General features: G+C 45.5%; 1 protein-coding gene across 1 annotated transcript in view; it reads right to left on the bottom strand.

Annotated features, from left to right (window-relative positions):
• The window catches only part of BMP6 (bone morphogenetic protein 6), a 92657-nt gene that overhangs the window by 18549 nt on the left and 53830 nt on the right, over positions 1–20278 (bottom strand). Inside the window, exon 2 of the mRNA XM_076332261.1 lies at positions 6920–7112. Coding sequence (XP_076188376.1) covers positions 6920–7112 — 193 coding nt within the window. The remainder of the gene's footprint in view (positions 1–6919; positions 7113–20278) is intronic.

The following is a 20278-nucleotide window of genomic DNA, read 5'->3' as shown; positions in this document are numbered from 1 at the left end:
TTACAGAGTTGAACGGAGCTCCACATAGATAAAACTTTGAAATCACAGCCTTTTCAAACCTGTAGATCCACCATCTTGCAGTAGATGTAAGCACTACTTTGAATTTAAAAGTGTTTATTACTTAAAGAACAGACTGTATGCGGCGCTCGTACAGCATGAGGTACTGCCAACAGATGCAATACAAAACCTTAACAACTTAGTATATCTAAATGACCATTACTCCAAAGATTTAAAAGCACCGTACCAAATTCAATCAATCGGCGCTCGCTCGTACAGACAGCCTCAGGCAGGTGAATGCCAGCACCTGGAATGAGCTGCCATGGAAAGCAAAGGCGGTCTCTATCATTTTACGAGAAGAAGTAAGGCTCAGTTTAACTGTCCTGAAGAAGCTATACTGTCTGTGGGCCAGGGGACAAGGAGAGACATGCACGACCTATAAGAGCTCCTTAGAAACGAGGAAGGAAGTATTAAGACCTGTCAGCCTACAAATGAAGCTACTTCCAAGGTGAAATAGAAGACCAGCAGCTGGGCACTAATTTGCAGGGATTGACAGCCAGGGAGGAAAAAGCACTAAGTGGAGATGCCAGGACACTATGGAGGGGGTCTGCAATTTGGCACAGACAGAAGAGAGCCATCCTGGATGCATCCAGACATGGGAATGTACCAGAAGGGACAGGCAGGTAATCTCAGCTTCTCACTGCTCACTTACCAGCCCCACACTACCAATGCTCTGTCTGATAAAAGCTCCCCTGTGCTGAAAAAGCTGTCTTGTATCACTGCGGGCATCGCCCCGGAGGTAAAGTCTGCAGGGGTGGGGAGTTAAGTCTTGTAGACTCACTGGAAGAGCAGCAGGGTGAAACATTGGTTTCAAGGCTGCATCTGGCAACGCGTGGAAGATCAGAGCCTACAGCGAGAGGATGTGGCCTCCCTGTGCCAAGACTGCAGGAAGCTCAGCCTACAGGTCCGTGATAATCCCCAGCAAAGCCAACACTGATATTTGAGTGCAAAGGTGTCCCCCAACATCCAGCTCAAGGTCTTGAGCTTCACAGCTCTGAGGAATGAACATTTTACCAACAGGAACAGTGAAAAAAGAAAAAATCGTCCCAAGTCACAGGGATAGGAGATGTATTTCTCATTTCCTTGACTATGATTTAATGAGACTATGGGGTATTGTAGCTGTAGTGATGGCTACAGTACTACACCTCAGCGTTTAAATGCAGTTTGAGGCATGAAGATGGGGGAGAGGGCAAAGAGGTAGTATTTATCTTTGTCGTTTAAGAAAAGAAATAAGGCACTGATATGGTATTCTTTAGTTTTGGTAGAAAAAGCCAGCTGGTTATGGAACGAGTAAGTTTCATCCAGAATAACTTTGACTTTAAACTACTAAAAACCAACCACCCTAAAACACAACAAATCACATACCCACAGTGGGAGTTGAACTGAAATGCGGACAGACGCTTCTCTATAGCATCATGGAAACAGCTCTATCGTATACAAATATACACTATATACAAATCTGACCCCAACTTAAAACAGATTTATGCTAGCTTTGTCATTTGTATTACACAACCCATTTCAAAACCCAGCTGAGGACGTTTATTTATTTTCTAAGCTATAAACACTGCTGGCAAATCAATTTGCCCTTTAGATTAGAAGCTCGGATCGCATTTGTATAAATATCCTGTTGCAAAGAGGAAGACTTTATTACCAATTGTAACTGGCAGCTAAAAACGAACGAGTGCCTTAACCCTTAAGGAATTGTGTTCAGTAGAAGAAGAACGTACTCCCCGGGCGGTCGCTCTGCAGGGTGCACCTACGTCCACACATCTTATCATACAGGAGGAATCTTTCTGCACATCAAGTCCTCATATTTCATTCTGCGTGAAAACGAAACTGTTTAATAAACTTTGACCATTAAGGTACCGTATCTTCCTTTGATCACTAACACAGGCCACTGTGTTTTTCATAGATCAGTTGTTTAGACAGTGTGGGAGTGTTTTGAGGTCTGTATTAGCAGGATATTTACACTTGAAAACATACTGATGATCCAAACCAAAGACTAACGTCTTTGATCAACCATAAACTGCCTTCCCTAGTCCTGACCTGACACCTCTCTGGGTGACAGCAAGGAAGTTTCGAGAAAGAAAAAGAAATTAATGAGCTGTTTCCAGGGAAAAACTCATTTCTTCTCTTCCCTTGCAAAGGTCTCGCTTACCTGGCAATCCACTCCCAAGAGGCATCAGAAGTCACAGAGGGCTTTGCTGGTCCTTCCACAAAATCAGCGCTACACCTTAGAAACAAGCCCACGTGCAGGGCTTAGCTGTGCATCGGTACCACCAAAGGGAGGAGAGTCGAGGCTGTGCAGCTTCTGCCTGCTGAAACTAAGCACCCCCTCAGATACGGCCGAGGTGGGACAAGCACCTGGAAGCTGATGCTGCTTGTCTTCCTAAACTGGTGCTTTGGCAAATCTCCCCACTTTCTGCACATAGCAAAGGAAAAAAAAAAAAAAAAGAAGAAAAAAAATCCCGCCCTAGCCTTCAAACAGCACAGTCTCTTAAACTCTGGGGGGGTCAGAAGCTGAAGGGCAGCATCATCCGGCGGACGTATCACCCGTTCCCCCTCCCGACGTCATCCCCTACAGCCCACAGCCCATTTCAAAACCCAGAGTCATCCCCCCCAGAGCAAACCAGATTTGTTTGGTGAAGCCTCTTCTCCACACAATCCGAAATGCACACCGCTGACGGCTGGCCACAAGCTTGACCTATCCTGAGGATTTCATTAATCTCTTCGCAGCGTCCCACTGACAACTCCAGCAGTTTGTGTTATGACAAAACGTGGCCATTAACTGCGGTTTGGTTATAAAACAAAAGCCTAGTTTCTAGGCACTATTTTTTTTACCTTACGAAAGGGTGGAAGGAATGGGGAGATGAAAATATTACTGACACAAGTGAGTCAGTATTAAAATGTTTTCTTTTTTAAGAGAGAATGTGCTTAGACCACACTGTCCTCAATGCGCGTTTCATTGCCTGGAGCCTCCATGAGTATCGTTTTCATATTTCTGATGGCTTTGAACGAGGAGAGGGTCAAATTTCTCCCCAACGGTTAAGCTATATCCATCGGCATTGATCTCTGATCGTTCGCGCTCTCTCCGCATACACCCCTATCTAGGAGACAGTATCGAATGGGCCCATATAATCCTTGCTTTTAGCCTTGTCTACAGTGGCAAAAATCAGTTTGATAATTCAGTAACTGGTAGAAATTTTAGCCTCAGGCTTGGTTTTGTTTTTAGCCATCAGGGAACGGCCAGCAGTGCCTTGCGATTCCGTGTAGCAGCGCGCACATCTGGGCTGGAGTCACACACTTACGCTCTTACTGTCCATGTGAGCTTTTTTTTTTTCTTTGCTCACGTAATACTGAATTAAGCCACTTCATTACACTTAATCGGAGCCAAGTGATACTTCCAGGCTGTGAGCTTTGGTGAAGATTTGTATTTACTGAATCTTTCTCTTATCTCCTGCCCTCCCAAACTCATTTCTTTGAGAGGAGCAGGTAGTTTTCTTTTTCTTTCTATTTTTTCCCTCAGAGGTGCACGCTGCCTTTCTCTTGCGCACTGCTGGTTTTAATCCATACAGGCCAGCTGCGCCCTGTTAAGAATTATTTGCACCCAAAAGTATTTTATTAGCTACCAATAATCGCCTCAGACAACTGTTAACCTCATAAAAGCCAAGATTAACATGGTGACTTTGAACTTCCTCTCGAGACCGCCAATGTTGACTGAACAGGCACTTTCTGTGGCCTTCAGAGATGAATTTTCCTGACCAGAAGGAATATTTGTCAGCAGAACAAGACGAAAAAAGGTGCTACTTCAACTCCTTCTGTTTCACCTGTTAGTTCACCAGCTAGACTTCCAGATCTGTACAGTCACTTCCTTACGCAATAAAATGTCATCAAATGTCAGGAAATATCAGGCTGTTATTCAAACCATTAGTCCAAAGGAAGTGTGACACAACATTTTTTAGGTGTTTTTTTTTTTTTAAGTCAAAGGCAGCTGTTATTTTCTGGCTCGTAAGATGTCTGTAAAATGCAACAGAAGCCTTACAAATATTTAGCAAGTTCCTTCAAAAAATAGGGCTTTTTTTTTTTTTTTTTTGTAATTTAACCTTCTAGTGTTCTCAACAGGAAAAGAAAACATTCTATTCCAAATTAATCCGCTGAGACAAAAGGGGGAGAAAAAAGCACTTTGGATTCCCACCCCCCCAGTAAAACAAGTAAGTGAACTGATGATCAAAACCCAAAACCACTCATAGAATACAGCTCCTTAAGGCATACCAGAAGAATCTGAGGCATTTTTCCCCTCCGTGCAGAGATATTAGTGGAGAGCTAAATACAACTTTTTAGTACTTGTTTTCAAGAATGTTTACAGGCCAAAGTCCACCCAGGTCACCAACGCGGCTGTATGTTTGAATCTATAGCAGCAGCAGCAGCCTATGGAGTCAAACCTCAACTGAAGGTAACACTGAAGAGTGGTAAGCAGCCTCTAATATCTTACTTTAACTGTCTTTCAACATCTGCATATTTTTAATATATAGAGGACAATTAATATAGATGACAATTAATATCTATACAATTTTATGTACAGATACATACAGAGAATACATACATATGCACATAGTTATACACAAGCACACGTTTTCATATGTGCTTTTATATTTTACATGTACATGAGAGAGTCCTTTAAGCTGAAAGGAAAAAGGGCAGAAAAGGGCACATCTATTTTACAGCTGCAAGAATCTGTGAGCCACGTTTTGGCCATCTCTTCGCAGATGGTGTGACAAGTCCCGCAGACTCATCCGAAGCGCAAGTTTCTTTAGCCAAACGTCTCCCTCCTTCCCACCAGTAAAAATAAATAAATAAAGAAGAAAAAGAAACAAAAAGGGAGCCTTGAGGGACTGGATGAGTCAGAGGTTAGTAATGAACTACAGACACTCATCCCTGGGTCAGCGGTTCACGCCTAGCCCATGTCAGGAGGGACGACGAATTGCTGGCAGTCTGGACCTAGAGGAAGCCGCTTTACGATTCCCAGTCCCAACAGCGGGATCCCCTCGTCACGGCCACCGGCAGCGGCAGGAGGAACACGACAGAAGGGAACTGAAAGACCCGAAATACTCGCCAGCTCTAGAGAGAGACCACCCTGGTGACCCCCCTCCGAGCTGCTGCCTCTGCTCCATCCGTAGGGAGGTCTCTAGCACCCAGAGATGCCCAGCACGTGCGGATGCCAAAGCGCCCAGTACCAAAGGACACACGTCGCAGCTTCACAGCACAATCTGGTTTTGGTATGTTTCTGGTATGGTATTTGAAACAAAGATACGAGGTGCCAGCATCATTGCTGTACACAGAACTGACAGCCGCTTGCGGAACAAAGAGTTTGCGAATTTGTTAGGAACAGGGTACGTTAGGGGCCATATCCTGTACTTTTATTCTCTTTCCCATTACTCCTTTGCTCAGTTTACCCTGAAAGAAGGTTATATACATATAAAAGTTGACAGTTCTCCTTAGAAGAGGCAACCTTAGACCTGACATACTCTGTGCCCTGCTTTGGTGACCAACCCAGAGCAGCGTATCGATCGCTTCCACAGACACTTGGCAGAGGTTTGCCTCCAGCTCCAGAGGTGGGATCTCTACTTGTGAAATCTAAAACAGACCAACACTCACTATTCTTTACTCAATGTGTCTGCAAATGAACAATACAGCTAACATCTATGAAATCTGCATGACTGTCTGGACTTCCATCAGCTCTTCGAGTGGGTATTGACGTAACATCCTAACCAGCAAGCCCTTTACCCCAGGAGGCACTCCAGCAACCCGCAACTCAAAGTGCAAAGGGAACACTGACCTTTTAAAACTAACACCTTCTTCCCCATCACTTATATATCCAAGTATTTCTCTCCATTTCCCCAGAGGCCACACTCCCCACAGAACAACCATTAACTATTTGATGTTGCCCTCACAACCAAAGGCGGATCCCCCCAAATGGTATCAATGGAAAGGCTGGAGAAAGAAGGACCAGAAAGGAAAACACCCAGAAAGCCTTTACAGAGGAAAGAAATGGCGATTTTTTTAAACACTGCTGTTTCCAATTTCTTTTTTTCTGCCTGCAGCAGAGGAACAGTTACAGTCCTGACACATTTCAGCAGAAGTAATGAAACACTTTTGTACCACAGCATTACTCTGACATTTAATTGACCACGTATTTCCATCTTTTTGCCTTGCATGATTCCCCCATCAGAAACGTTACCCTTTTTAAATTAATCACTCCATTTACACTTGTTTGGATTTATGTGTCACAGTTTCTATTCGGCCTCTCTTTTGCCTCTCTCATTGCCACTGAAAGCCCAGGAGGGATTTTGTACCCGTGGTCAGCATGCTGAATTTTCTTCTGCTTTATTTACTTTAATGTAAGTCTACCTGAGAGCAGGTCGAGTCTACACTAATTACCAGTATTTTTCAAACAGGCTATGCTTTTTATGCTGGTAGTATTAAGTTGAGAGGGGATATGTGTATTTCAGTACACAGGAGCGATGCCAGCATAGTAACTTTCGTTTAAAAATCTACCACCTCACATCAGATTCTTGCTCTGATGTGCATCTTAAACAATCAAATGTCTTTGATGCTCAAAGACAACACAAAGGTTGCAGCTAAGTGACACCCTAGGCTACAATATCGTGGACATTCTCCAGCTGAGGTCCATTTTGTACTCTACCATGCCCATTTCCCACAAGGAAAGGACCATGCAATAACGTAACCCCATTAATATGAACAAAACCGGTATTTATTTAGCAGTCCTCTCAACATGAATGCACAAGCTCAGCCTTTCCCAGGACAGCGGCTGGTGGCACAGAGCGAGCACCATCTTGCGTACCTGTTCTGATGTTCCTGCAGCACTTGGTAGATGCTGATAAGGAAAGTTTGGTTTTTAAAGCTCCCCACAACGCAGTCCTTGTAGATCCGAAACTCAGCGGCTGTGACGGCCTCGCCCTCAGGAATCTGAGACAAATTAAACTTGAATTCCTTGTGATGCCGCTGGTGAGGCGTGAACTCCTTGTCATACTCAACTGCAGATGGGAAAAGGAAAGAAAAGGAAAAAAAGGAACCGTGACTAAAATTTAACAAAAGGTTTCCACATGCTGCCACCTGTTCCTTCAAAAAAACAAAAATCCTATTTTTTTCTCCAAAGATAGCCTTGGCGAGTGCCAGGAAAGCTTATGCAGCTAAAGCCTTTCAAATACAGTACTCAGAAAAGATGAATGTTCATCTTCTCTAGGCAATGCCTTCGAGATTTCCTGTTTTTTAAAGAAAAGCCAGCTTTGACAGGTGAAATATGACCGTGCATTTTGCTCCTGTGTGAAACTCTGAAGCTGTGACTGCCCCCAGCATTTTCCACCTGTGGATCTCCATGTTCTTTACAGCATTTCCTTAAGCCTCACACCCCTCTTCCAACAGAGGGGACAATTAGCTCCATTTTGCTTTAGCACATAAAGGCACAGACAGAAGCAAGTGTTAGCACTAGGTTAACCAATTCCCTAACTGTCCTAAAAACTGCTGTTTTCTGGCTCCCGGGTTTGTGCATTAGCCATCAGACTGCCTTGTGAGCAGAATAAGATTAACATGACATTTATTTCAAGGGTTAAAGTTAACCAGAGCTCCCCTTCCTTTTGCAGAAGCTTATTTGAGAATGAGAGAACCGAGGAGTGACCCTTTTGGTTTCTGGCCTTAGCCCTCCTCAGGTACGCTATCGGGTATAGAGTTTAAGACAGACGCAAACCAGAACCCCTCCTTCTTCAGGCCTCAGGATTTGCATTTTCTCTGTTTGAGGCCCCCTTTGCAAACTCTACTTCTAGTCCCACTTTTGTATTACTTGATTACATCTTGGTTTAGTCTGACTTTGATTTATTGTTCGTTATTTCTTCTAATTTTCTATTAGAAATTGCTTAAAACATTAACATATTATATAAACATACAAAATTACATCTTTAAAGCCCTGAGGGGAAAAAAAATAAAACCAAAAAACTGTTCCCACCAGTGCAACTGAAGGAGTGTATGTCAATGATGAATAAGTCACCATTATATTATCATTAGGGACATGATTACATTCAGAGAAGGCGGCGAGGGAAGTACAGATTCCTTTTCACGTTTGTCTTTGTGCTCACTTTTTGTTGCTCCCCCCCTTAATACATCAAACTGCAAAGGCGACCGTGAGACTACTCTCACTACTCTCTCTTGCCATGAGGCAAGCAGCAATCCCCGTTTTACAGCTGGGATACTGAGTCACCAGGAGAGTGACTTGTCCAAGGACAGGCAGCAGAGGCTTGTGGCGGAGCCAGGAACAATGGCCAACGTGCTTGAGGTTCGCTACTTTACCCACAGGTTACCTCCCCGGAGAGCAGATACATCTCCTGGCCACTGGAAACAGCCCACGGAGATTTTCCCCTCTACCTTTCCCAACTGCCTGTTCCTCCTCATCCCCTAGTCCCAGTTTCATCTGTGTCCTCTCCCTTTCCTTTGGCAGCCCTTTCATGTGAGCTGCCTCATCTGGCTGGGTCCACGTCCTGGCTCCCTGCGAGACAGTTAGTCACATCCTTCCCTTTGAAGCTCGCCTGGAAATCTTTTCACCTCCGCATGACTGCTGCCCAGCATTTTGTGGGACACCGCACTTGGAGATGCTGCGTTAAGAGCTGCCATGGGGTGACCAGGCAAACTCTCAAACCGCTGTCAGAGTCAGATGCCGCTGCCAATTTTGGCAGTCTCGCATTGCATCTGTCTGAGCAGTTTAGATGCCAAACGACTGACAAACACGGGTGACCGGACCCTATGGCTTCCCAAAAGAAGGTGGTAACACCCAGCATCTCCATCAGAGATTGTACCAAAGCAAACGATGGTACTGCTCACTTCCAGTGCCACCTAGGAACTACCTCACTGCCCATCGGTTATCAGCAAACTGGGCTTCCCTTTGAAGCACGCACCCCTGCTTGTAATTGGGAATGGCTCTGGCAATGCTTGACTGGTTGGCATGACTTGTGTGTATGCCCTCTGAGAAGGGGCCTGAGCTGCCTGGTTACTCCCCACCCCGATGCAAGCGCCGCAGGACACGCTTCCCAAAACAGAGTGGCCACATACTTTCAGAAACTCACAAGCATCCAACCAACAAGAAACTGTGTTCAGCTGCTTGCAGCAGAACGACATGCCCAACTTGGCCTTTTTACTTGCTGCTACAAGATGAGAGGATGTAATTAATGGTGAGGGAATGTCTAAATCCACAGGTTTGGAAAGACACGCGTATGAAGCAATGAGTCTCGATTTAGAACTTGCAAAGTCCTTGCTCGCAGGTGCAACAACCAGCTGAAACCCATGTCCCCTCGCACACAATTGCGGGAACGAGCTGACCTGCGGGCGAGATGCAGCGAGGTGGCTTTCCCCCGGGCTCATGGCTGAGGACGATGAAGGAGGATCAGGAAGAGCAAGGGCAAGGACACAACCAGGATGAGCAGCAGAACCGCACCAGGGTGTCGGAAAACTAAAATTACACTGAAGAGAAACAGCAAAGGGAATATTCGATGCTTCCTGCCAGCTATGGCCCCACGTCAAGATGCGATGTGGCCTCTCCAAGCGCACGAGGGAGAGCGCAGAGCCGTCTCACCCGGCACGGGGCTCAAAACAAGCCCAAACGTCACTTTTTGTTGTTCCTTTCCGACCTCAGGTCAGCTACAGCGGCCTTACCTCCACTCGCCTCCACTACAAAATATGCAGTTTAAAAGTGATATAGCCAGACTCTAGTCCTTTAAGTCAGTATTTTCCCCTACCCCTCCTCTAAGAAGTCAAACACAAGCCACAAGAAGAAGAAAAACCCACCAAAACATCTACCACAGAGCATCAAAAGTAGCTGCAGGTACGACACTTGACTCCAAGTACCCTTTCCCAGTTTATAACTTGCCCGATATGTTTACAATAGTATTTTCCTGTTTTTAAAACTTTCTTCCTTTATCCCCGTCCTTGTCCGAATACCCTGCACAATCACAGAAGCTGACTAAACTGATTACAGGGGAAACATTCAGACTGATTTCATTATCAGGCTTGGCAGAATAAACAACCTGAAACACACAAACAAGGAAACCTTTTTTTAATCCTTCAGATTAAGTGATTTAGCTTTTTCTCTTATAAGAAAGGCACGTTCAGAAAGAAATACTGTTAAGTTGATGGCGTCCTCCTCATTTGCATCCCTACAACATCACAGGATGGAAAAAAGCCTACATTAAGCTTGTATGAAGCAAGTATAAAAGTTTAACGAGTTGGAAAGTTTTTCTGGCTACGTATCTTCCCATGATACAATGGTGGTTGTTTTTTTTTTTCTTTGTGGGAGTGGTGAGATATTTAAGTTCTATATACTCATTGTCACCCCATCAAGTTAATAATCAACTGTTTTCATTCAGCAAGACAGCTTAAAAATATAAAATGCCAACAGTTCTTCTCTGGGGGCTTTTTACCCCCTGGAAACTGCTCATTTTTAACAAAGCAGTCAAGTTTTAGAACAGTAAAATTTGGACAGGCAAGATCCAAGCTGCCGGTTCACAGGATTTACCCAGTCTGTATTGCTATCGCGTTACAACGCATCAGATGACCTTGTATTCAAAATGCAGACAGTGCACGCCAAAATGCAAGGCAACAGCAAAAAGGAGAAATCATTTCTCAAGCTGCTTTCCAATTTTTTTTTTTTTTTCCACGTGAATTCATTCAGGTCAGTCTGATCGGTGATATGTGAAATCCAAAGCTAATTTCCGTCCGAAGATGGATGCATGCATGTCCCAACTTTGTAAAGACCTTGCAGGGAAAATCAGGCAGCTCACAGCCGGGGCAGGTTGAAAGTGAGCAGCCCTGAGCAGTGCTGGCCTCCCATAACCTCTCCCCAGTGCTGGCCGGAACGTCAGGACCAAGCCAGGCAAAACCAGGGATTGTAGGGTCATGACGAGAACTATAGCCGTATAAAATTCATCCTCATGGTCAGACTGTATTATCCTGAACATTATTACTCGTTTGCCGGAGTAGCTCCTTGGAGACTACCGATCCAGGCATGCACGTACCAGGGCGAGCTGGGAAAGGAGATAGCAATCAGAGGTTTTAGCCCATCATGGGTGCACGTCCTCTGAGCCAAAGGGACTGTCTGCTCCACCATGCAAGTCTCTGCCCCCATCCTGGCTGGGGGTTCAGCTGCTCCTTTGCTTGCAACACAAAGGAGAGTCTGAGCTGTGGACACCAGAGTACTCGCCCCTGAGTTTTCATTACAGCTCATTTCTGAGCAGAGCGGCTGAGCATGCACAAAGAGTTAACAGAGAAGCCTGCCAGTAGCTCTTTACATTCCCCTTAACAAATATTTTTAAATGCTGTACAAACACAACACTATTGTTGAGCAGTTAAAAAGGCAAGAATGGCAAAATTAGGGTTACTGTGGTTTTGAATTTTGTGTATTCTAATTCTAACCCAGTGTTGCAATAGCCAATTTCAGCACAAAATGTCCTTGGTTTAAAAATAGCATACTGCTTACAATACTTGTTACTTTAAAAGCACTGCACCAAAAAAAATTAAGAAATTAACACAATGCATCTATTTTGGTAACTATACCATCCTACTTCCATTTGAGTGTGTCGCATACACCTTGGACCAAAGGAAATGTAACCCTAATGACAGTCATGGAAATAAACTCTCCTCGTACATAGGAATTTTCAGCATTTCTTTCCGGATCTGAAGTAACTGGTATGCAGAAATAACAGGACAATAGTCTTTCCCAAGTAAACACAATTTTCACTCAGAACAGTAGCACCAAGTGTCAGGATATTCGGTGTTTTTCTCCAGTTCTCAGCTGTTGAGAAAAGTGTTAGGTCAGGTGCTCAGATGAGAATCTCAATAGTGGCTTAAGAAAATCTCTAGCTCAAACTCTAGGAGCTAAAGCCAAAAATACTAACATGCATACTCATAACCTAGAGCTCCAAAAGTAATTTTTTTTTTTAATAAATTGTCTGTATAAATAATTATAATTTCCACAACAACCTGGCTCCTTGGAAGGGGCAGAGGAGGAGTGGGGTCACAAATGAATGAGATATGATTATTTGGGATGGGACATTCTGCATCCGTCCTGTCCCCAGCAAGGCTGAAACTTCTGAAGAATCTTTCGCACCCCACCATCTTCAATGATGACTTGGTTTTGCAGGACCACTGCAACCACACTCCAGCAAAAGCAACCAGTATTCATAGCCTGCTTATGCAAAGTGACTTTTGCACAAGCGTTCATGAATTCAGTTTGAGTACAAATATAAGCCATTTCTACTCATTTCTTCTCAGCCTTCACACATGACCCCCTCCCTAATAAAATGAGAAAGCCCCTGAAAACTGAAGTTGTTAACAAGAGATTCACCACCATAGCTACATAATAAGCGCAGAGGCAATTTCTCCGTTTTACGTCACCAATTTCTGCATTAAGTCAACAGCATTTATCACATCTGGAGCAATGAAGCAGTGGATTAGGGCTCAAATACTTTAAGCATTACCACAGCTCCAACAGTCCCCTCTAATAAAAGGACCATGTACATACATGACTGATCTACTGCTGCAACCTTACAGCTGCATCACCGGAATTTCTTCAATAATAGCTGTCAACAGTTTGCACAGGACAAAATTTATGTAAGCTTAAAAAATACCCTCAACCTTGGTCACAGTTGCTGTAGAAAGAAGCAAAAGGCAGTAAGAATCAAAGTATAGGGCAGGATTAATATAGAAGTTAGTAGTACTTTTATAAGACAAACTGGTACACGATGAGGGAGGACAGAAGACAAGCTTTCAGGCACGCAAGCCTTTCGTGCGTCCAAGCTGAGGGATGTCCAACTTCAGTGCAAGACTCAGTCTTCATTTGGGTCTTACAGTTTGCCTCCTATTGCGCAAAAAGTGCTTATCTAGGCCATCAGACACAGGGATCTCCGTGGATGGGACCTGCAGCACATCCTTTTTACTTTGAAAAGATGCCCAGGATATGCCTGAAGTCTTGTCTGTATTTTCCAAATCTATCAGGTCAATCTAAAAAAAGACACCAAGTCTCCCAAACAGTCCCACCTCACTGGCAGACGATCACAACTGTAGAAGCAGTGTTACTATTAAAGATTAAAGCTGACCTTTATCACTAAAATAAGCAGTATTTCCTAAATATTGTGTAAAAAAGAGCAAAGAGGACAACCCAAAGAGTACAAAGTACAAAGTACCAGTTTAATGTCTTAAAACGGGAAGAACAGAAGACTAGCAGGATGAACCCCCCATAATCCAAGAGGAAGCAGTCAACGACCTGCTACGCCACCTGGACACTCACAAGTCTATGGGGCCGGATGAGATCCACCCAAGAGTGCTGAGGGAGCTGGCAGAGGAGCTCGCCAAGCCGCTCTCCATCATTTATCAGCAGTCCTGATTAACGGGGGAGGTCCCGGACGACTGGAGGCTTGTCAATGTGATGTCCATCTACAAGAAGGGCCGGAAGGAGGATCCGGGGAACTACAGGCCTGTCAGCCTGACCTCGGTGCCGGGGAAGATTATGGAGCGGTTCACGTTGAGGGCGCTCACAAGGCATGAGCGGGACAACCAGGGGATCAGGCCCAGCCAGCACGGGTTCATGAGAGGCAGGTCCTGCTTGACCAACCTGATCTCCTTCTATGACCAGGTGACCCGCCTAGTGGATGAGGGAAAGGCTGTGGATGTGGTCTACCTGGACTTCAGCAAGGCCTTTGACACCGTCTCCCACAGCATTCTCCTAGAGAAGCTGGCGGCTCACGGCTTAGACAGGTGGACTCTGCGCTGGGTCAAAAACTGGCTGGACGGCCAGGCCCAGAGAGTTGTGGTGAATGGAGTTACATCCAGTTGGCGGCCGGTCACGAGCGGTGTTCCCCAGGCCTCAGTTTTGGGGCCGGTCTTGTTTAATATCTTTATTGATGATCTGGATGAGGGGATTGAGTGCACCCTCAGTAAGTTTGCAGACGACACCAAGCTGGGCGGGAGTGTTGATCTGCTCGAGGGTAGGAAGGCTCTGCAGAGGGACCTGGACAGGCTGGGTCGATGGGCCCAGGCCAACTGTATGAGATTCAACAAGGCCAAGTGCCAGGTCCTGCACTTCGGCCACAACAACCCCATGCAGCGCTACAGGCTTGGGGAAGAGTGGCTGGAAAGCTGCCCAGCAGAGAAGGACCTGGGGGTGCTGGTTGACAGCCGGCTGAACATGAGCCGGCAGTGTGCCCAGGCGGCCAAGAAGGCCAATGGCATCCTGGCCTGTATCAGAAATAGTGTGGCCAGCAGGAGTAGGGAAGTGATCGTGCCCCTGTACTCGGCCCTGGTGAGGCCGCACCTCGAATACTGTGTTCAGTTTTGGGCCCCTCACTACAAGAAGGACATCGAGGTGCTGGAGCGTGTCCAGAGAAGGGCAACGAGGCTGGTGAGGGGTCTGGAGAACAAGTCTTATGAGGAGCGGCTGAGGGAACTGGGGTTGTTTAGCCTGGAGAAAAGGAGGCTGAGGGGAGACCTCATCGCTCTCTACAACTACCTGAAAGGAGGTTGTAGCGAGGTGGGTGTTGGTCTCTTCTCCCAAGTAACTAGTGATAGGACGAGAGGAAATGGCCTCAAGTTGCGCCAGGGGAGGTTTAGATTGGACGTGAGGAAAAATTTCTTTACTGAAAGAGTGGTGAAACATTGGAAGAGGCTGCCCAGGGAAGTGGTTGAGTCCCCATCCCTGGAAGTATTTAAAAGAAGTGTAGATGAGGCGCTTAGGGACATGGTTTAGTGGGCATGGTGGTGTTGGGTCAACAGTTGGACTGGATGATCTTAGAGGTCTTTTCCAACCTTAATGATTCTATGATTCTATGATTCTAAAAGGCTTCACACCTACTTCCTGCTGGTTAACAAGGAAACAGAAGTTAAGTTGTATGGAGTGGACCCGCAGGTGCAACAGCAGGCCAGCAGCAAAAAGAGATAGCTCCTGCAAGTAGTGAGGATGCATCAGGGAAAGGATCGCTGCTGTCTGGTTTTCATACTCACATATAGTACGTGCCACTGTCAGTCGGATACCAGGCTAAAGATACGTGAGTCGAACCCACCACAGTGACACCCTAAATCCACTACTGCTTAGGGATAGGACTGACCACTTTTTTTTACAGTAAGGACTCAAAAGAAAGCAAAACCTTCCCATTCTCCAAACTAAGATTTATTAGCATGCCATTTCACAAATAGTGAGCAAGAAAATTCTTTAAAATTTAAGAAACTCGGGTGAGACATTAAAATAAAACGTCTGAAAGCAAATCCTCCCCTGCCCAACATGTGCAAGGGTGGGGGAGATCCTTTCTTCCCACCTTGCTCTCAGCTCAGTGTCTTCAAATACCTTCCACAATCGCAGCAACTCTACACAGCCCCTCAGGGTCTCTAAGAATAGCCTGCTTCTTTCTGTCACCCCGATCGCGGTGACAGATCCGTCCCCTACATCGAGCGCGTTCCCTACTGCCCCTGCTGCCGCTCTCCTACGTGCCAGGTTTCCCCAGGTCCCTCCCTCCCTTCTTGTCCCCTTCTGGAAAGCAGAATGAGCAAAAATAACTGATTTCAAAAAAGGAGCAGTCCCTCTGCCTCCCAGACATCTCCCCCAGATTTGCAGTACAGCATCCCCAACAAAAGCAAGGTTTGTTCTCATAGATAAGAGCATAAAAGCTCACTGGACATCAGTAATTAACTTTTCCCGCTTGCACTCTTGGTGATAAAAAGCAGTTTTTAAACAGGAAAAAAGCCAAGATACTTATGATTGAATCTGGCATTGCACCTTTTGTTGATCCCTCTGGGTCCAGCTGAGGTTGTCGAGAGACAATGGCTAGCTGTGCTACCATAAGTATAATGCAATTGGAAGTTAATGCCTAGACAGCTTAAAAATAAGAAAATTCAAGGTCAGCAAACTCCGAAAGGGTGCTTTCTTCGAAACAGCTATAATATCACATCTGGGCTGCCACAATATAAAGTGGATTTATTCCACTAACTTCAGTGGAGCGATGCCAGTTTACATCCGATGAAGACCTGGCTTTATGCTCGATAGCTGTGAGTGCCAGAAAAGAATGACTCAGAAAAATAACCCATCATTAATCCAATCCCAATGTAATTACAGAGATTAAATTTAAACAATAGCAAATCACTCTCTAAACATAACACTCTACAGAAGATCATCAAAGGAGGAGGGCCTTTTACTTCTGGACAAAAAATACAACTGAGCTCTTCTTTGTTTCTTTGTGCTGGGAATCAAGCTGGAATCGGCTTGTAAAATCAGATTAAAACAGTTGCACAACAGCTTCCTTTCAGGATTCTTGAACCAAAGGCAGTCTAAAAATCAAAATAATGCACTAACCAAATATGTAATACCCACGGGACACCAGCAAGTACTAAAAGGCATTTTCACAGTATCCACAAAGATGCCTACTGTATGGCCAGTAGAGCTTTTCCACTCTACACTGGGAGGGAGGTGGCGGCGGGGACCAGCCTTGCTCCGGCATGTGATGGGAAGAGCTAAAGTGAAGGTGAGGAGGTGGAGAGCCCTTAGCAGAACACTCTAGGGGGGAGCTAGGCCCGGGAGACTGACTGCAGGCCACCAGCATCTCCACCACCGGCACTCACTTTTGGGCTTCCTGTGCTGTCCCCCTTGCAATAACAGAGATCGCTTTGCAACTGCAAAGGCAGCCGCCTTCTACGTCCCCTCCCCATGGCTTCCGAACACAAACGTTAACAAAACTGGTGTTTTCTTTCCATATGCTGGCACATATGGCAGGTCCCTGCACTGAAAACAGTGTTGTATCTTAGGAAAACAAAACATCTTTCTGCTTAAGAGATGCCAAATTGCTTTATCAAAGGCACTACTGTTTGCATTTTTGTGGCAATATTAATGCAGTTCCCACTGAGAAGTTGATAAAGACCCCGACTGCAAAAACACCCCTCTGGAAGAAGTGATCTGAAGCTATTTCTGTATTGAGTTTCCAAATAATTTATGATTAAAATAATATTATGCTTTCCAAAAAACATTTCTACTTCGCAGCCAGGTTTCATGCACGCAGACCCAGCGTTTGGGGAAGAAGGCGATGCTGTCAGCCTGGCGGCAGGGACACACAATAAGAAGCGCTGAGCAGCTACGCAAGTGGAGGAAAGAGGATGCTCCTACTGCTCCTGTTTGCTTCCTTGGGTTTTGTTTGCTCCTGTGTCCATGCCCACACAGTAACTGCCCGGGACACTTAGAGCCACCCATGGAAATCTTCTGCTCGCGGCGTTTCCCACCCTACAGGCTCGCCACAGGTCACGCCACATTTCCTGCTGGCATAGCCGTCAGCATGCAGCTCCCTGGAAGCGCGCAGCTGCCCCAGGAGCACCAACTGGGTCTGGAAACGTTGTCAGGGTTTTTTAAATGGTGTAGCAGTTGCCTGGCTTATCTTGCGTTGTCTCTCAAAATTATCCACCCTTCCACAGGAATTTAAGGCGGTCCAAACCAATTCACTTGCGCGTTTGAGCTAAATTTCAAAACTGAGGTTGTGCAAAGTGGGAATTTTTTTTTAATTTATGGGCATTTCCCTCTCTGCTTTTTTCACAGGGGAGGTTTTAATGTTTATCAGTAAGACTGTGATCAACCAGCACCAAGTAGGACAGCAGGCAACGTGAAAATGTTTGCACGTGAAGCTCTACGCTTTCATTTTGTGGAGCACCCATCTCAGCATCACAGGCATGTTTCAGCTTTTCATTTAATAGCCCAGCTGAGAAAGATATCTCCTGAACACAATGCAATCACTCCCTGTAAAAATACCGCCCAGAGTGCTTAAGGTTTTATAACTTATTGACAAGGTTTAATCCAGCAACCGAGACACTGATACACAGAAAAAAAATCAGCCATGCTTCAGAGCTTGTCATGCTGCTCCGAAGCCTACACCACCGCACTGTAATGGCACATCGCTGACATGACTTGTGACTCCAGTGGACACCGTGAAACGCTGTTGCGACATTTAGTATTTAGTGTTTAGTATTTTTACACAGGGCTCCAATTTCAAATGACTGCATTAAGCAGCAGGCAGCCAAAGGACCACTGAAGAGCATGGGCTTTGGGGAACCCCCTTTCATGGAGACACAAGAGAGCACAAACAACACCAGACTTGGTATCGGCCAGAGAAAAGAGAAGACCTGAGAAAGGAGGAAGCCCTGCACCTAAGGAGGGCAGAAAGTGACGGCAGGGATAAATAGAGTAAAATCATGGTCTGGAGATGCCACAAATTCCCAACGTTCAATGCAACTACAGAGCAAATGCTCTCCAGGAGAGTCGAGGCAAGAAGATGCCACAGCTCTGAAGACGGAGGAGGGCGAATGCATAAAGTGTTTGAAGAAACACGAAATATTTTAAAGATTATTATTCCTGGTCATGTATATTTGTCTAAGAAGCAGCATGGTTTGGAAGTGAACCCCCCCTCACTGCCTCCGTTTACTGCGTGATGGCTCAGCACACCGATCTGGAGGAAACGGCTCCAATGCATCACCAGGACGGGAAGCTCCCAACCACCGCTCCAACCAAAGCTCCCTGCTGCCTGTCTCACACCTGCCAGGAGCAGATGCCTGTGGAAAAGCAGAAGGGAGCGAACCTACCCAATATGTCCCCAGAGCCTTCTAGCAAGTGGCGTGGTGTAAGCCCGGCACCACATGGACCTTGGCTTAGACAAGACGAGGTCTGGGCACATTCGCCCTCCATGCAACCCACAGGAGGGATGCCAGAGGCACGCTCCTGGCGTGCCTCTGTCATAAAAACGGAGGTCTCCTGCCCTACCAAACCACTGAAATCCCAATTTTTAATCTGCCCACTGGCCACGCCAGCAGGGTGCGATTTGGGAGGTGACTTTTTTACCTCTGAAATCTCATCTGCTGTCGACCAATATAACGATGCTGCAGAGAGCCAAGCAGCCGTCAGACATTTAAAAATTTGCAGCCGCTGTGGGCGGTTGGAGCAGAGGTCACAAAATAGTCATTAATAGTTTTACCTAACCTGCAGCCTTTCAGCTTCTCAAAACACGGCTTTAAAAAGAAAAGAAAATGACATCACACAGCTTTAACGATCTGCATAGGGGTAAAGAATTTCACCCTTAAAAAAAAAATTAAAATAAGAAAAAAAAAAACTTGACAAAAAGCCCCGGTTTGCCTAACAGCTTTTCTCTAAGCCTTCCTTTTTCATTATTTTTTATATTCCCATATCCCCCAGTGACCAGAAGCATACTTGGAATGTCTCTGTCCATCTGATAAAGCCATTGGCGGCTGCAGCCCCGCACCGGGCCCGTGAGGGACACAGCTCCTCTTCCCAGCCACGGAGCACGGTGCCCAGCCCAGTCAAAAGCCAGGGAGATGCAATGCTTTCGGAAAGATGGGAGAGTCCTAGTCAGGATGGGAAATCCTAGGGAAAAAGTAAGACTTGAGGAAAAACACCATTAAAAGAACTATTAAAACAGGATTTGTGGAATAATCCTTAGTTCCACATAGTTGGCCTGACTTTAATACAGTAGCATAGCTGGGTAGTTCACCTGAAAAACATCCAGCAGGAAAAGAGACAACCTCTGCCAAGTTCTACTTCCCCCCCCGCCCCCTTCTCCCCTCCTCCCCCACCCCCCCCCCCACCCCCCCAAATACACAAAGCAATCCTTGGGCCCTAGGCATTTAAAAATCAAAGTTACATACAAATGGTCTTAAAGTAACAGCACATAAATTGACTCCAAAAGTCCTCAGGTTAACAAATATGAAATTAATAAACCTCGCTAGTTTATTAATTGGTTGGTTTATACCAAGCGGGTATGTAGGCATTTCTGGCTTTCAGTTTATCTTGACCCTTTTCCTTAAACTATCAGGTTCCTGGAGACAGAATTTAAAATGAACAAAAGAGAAGGTGTTAAAATTCTCAGCAGAGCCGCTTGCCCACAAATTAATTTTTAGACATTTGGCTTCTGTATCTTTGCTCTTTGCGATTCATGTCCCGGCTGTTTGGCTATCCCAGCGTTTCTGTGCCCCACCCAATCCAGCCTTGTCATCACTGATTTTATTTTTCCGCTCCTTCTCTCTTAGTAATGCCCTCCTCTCTTGCCTTGACTGGTCACATGCCATCCTCGGAGAAAAACATCAAGACTCTTCCAACTTTTGGTAAAGATAAACATATACATATAGATCG

Source organism: Aptenodytes patagonicus, chromosome 2 (assembly GCF_965638725.1).
Source record: "Aptenodytes patagonicus chromosome 2, bAptPat1.pri.cur, whole genome shotgun sequence".
Taxonomy (NCBI): domain Eukaryota; kingdom Metazoa; phylum Chordata; class Aves; order Sphenisciformes; family Spheniscidae; genus Aptenodytes; species Aptenodytes patagonicus.
Note: the sequence above shows the minus strand (reverse complement) of the source record. Positions and strands in the feature narration are given on the sequence as shown.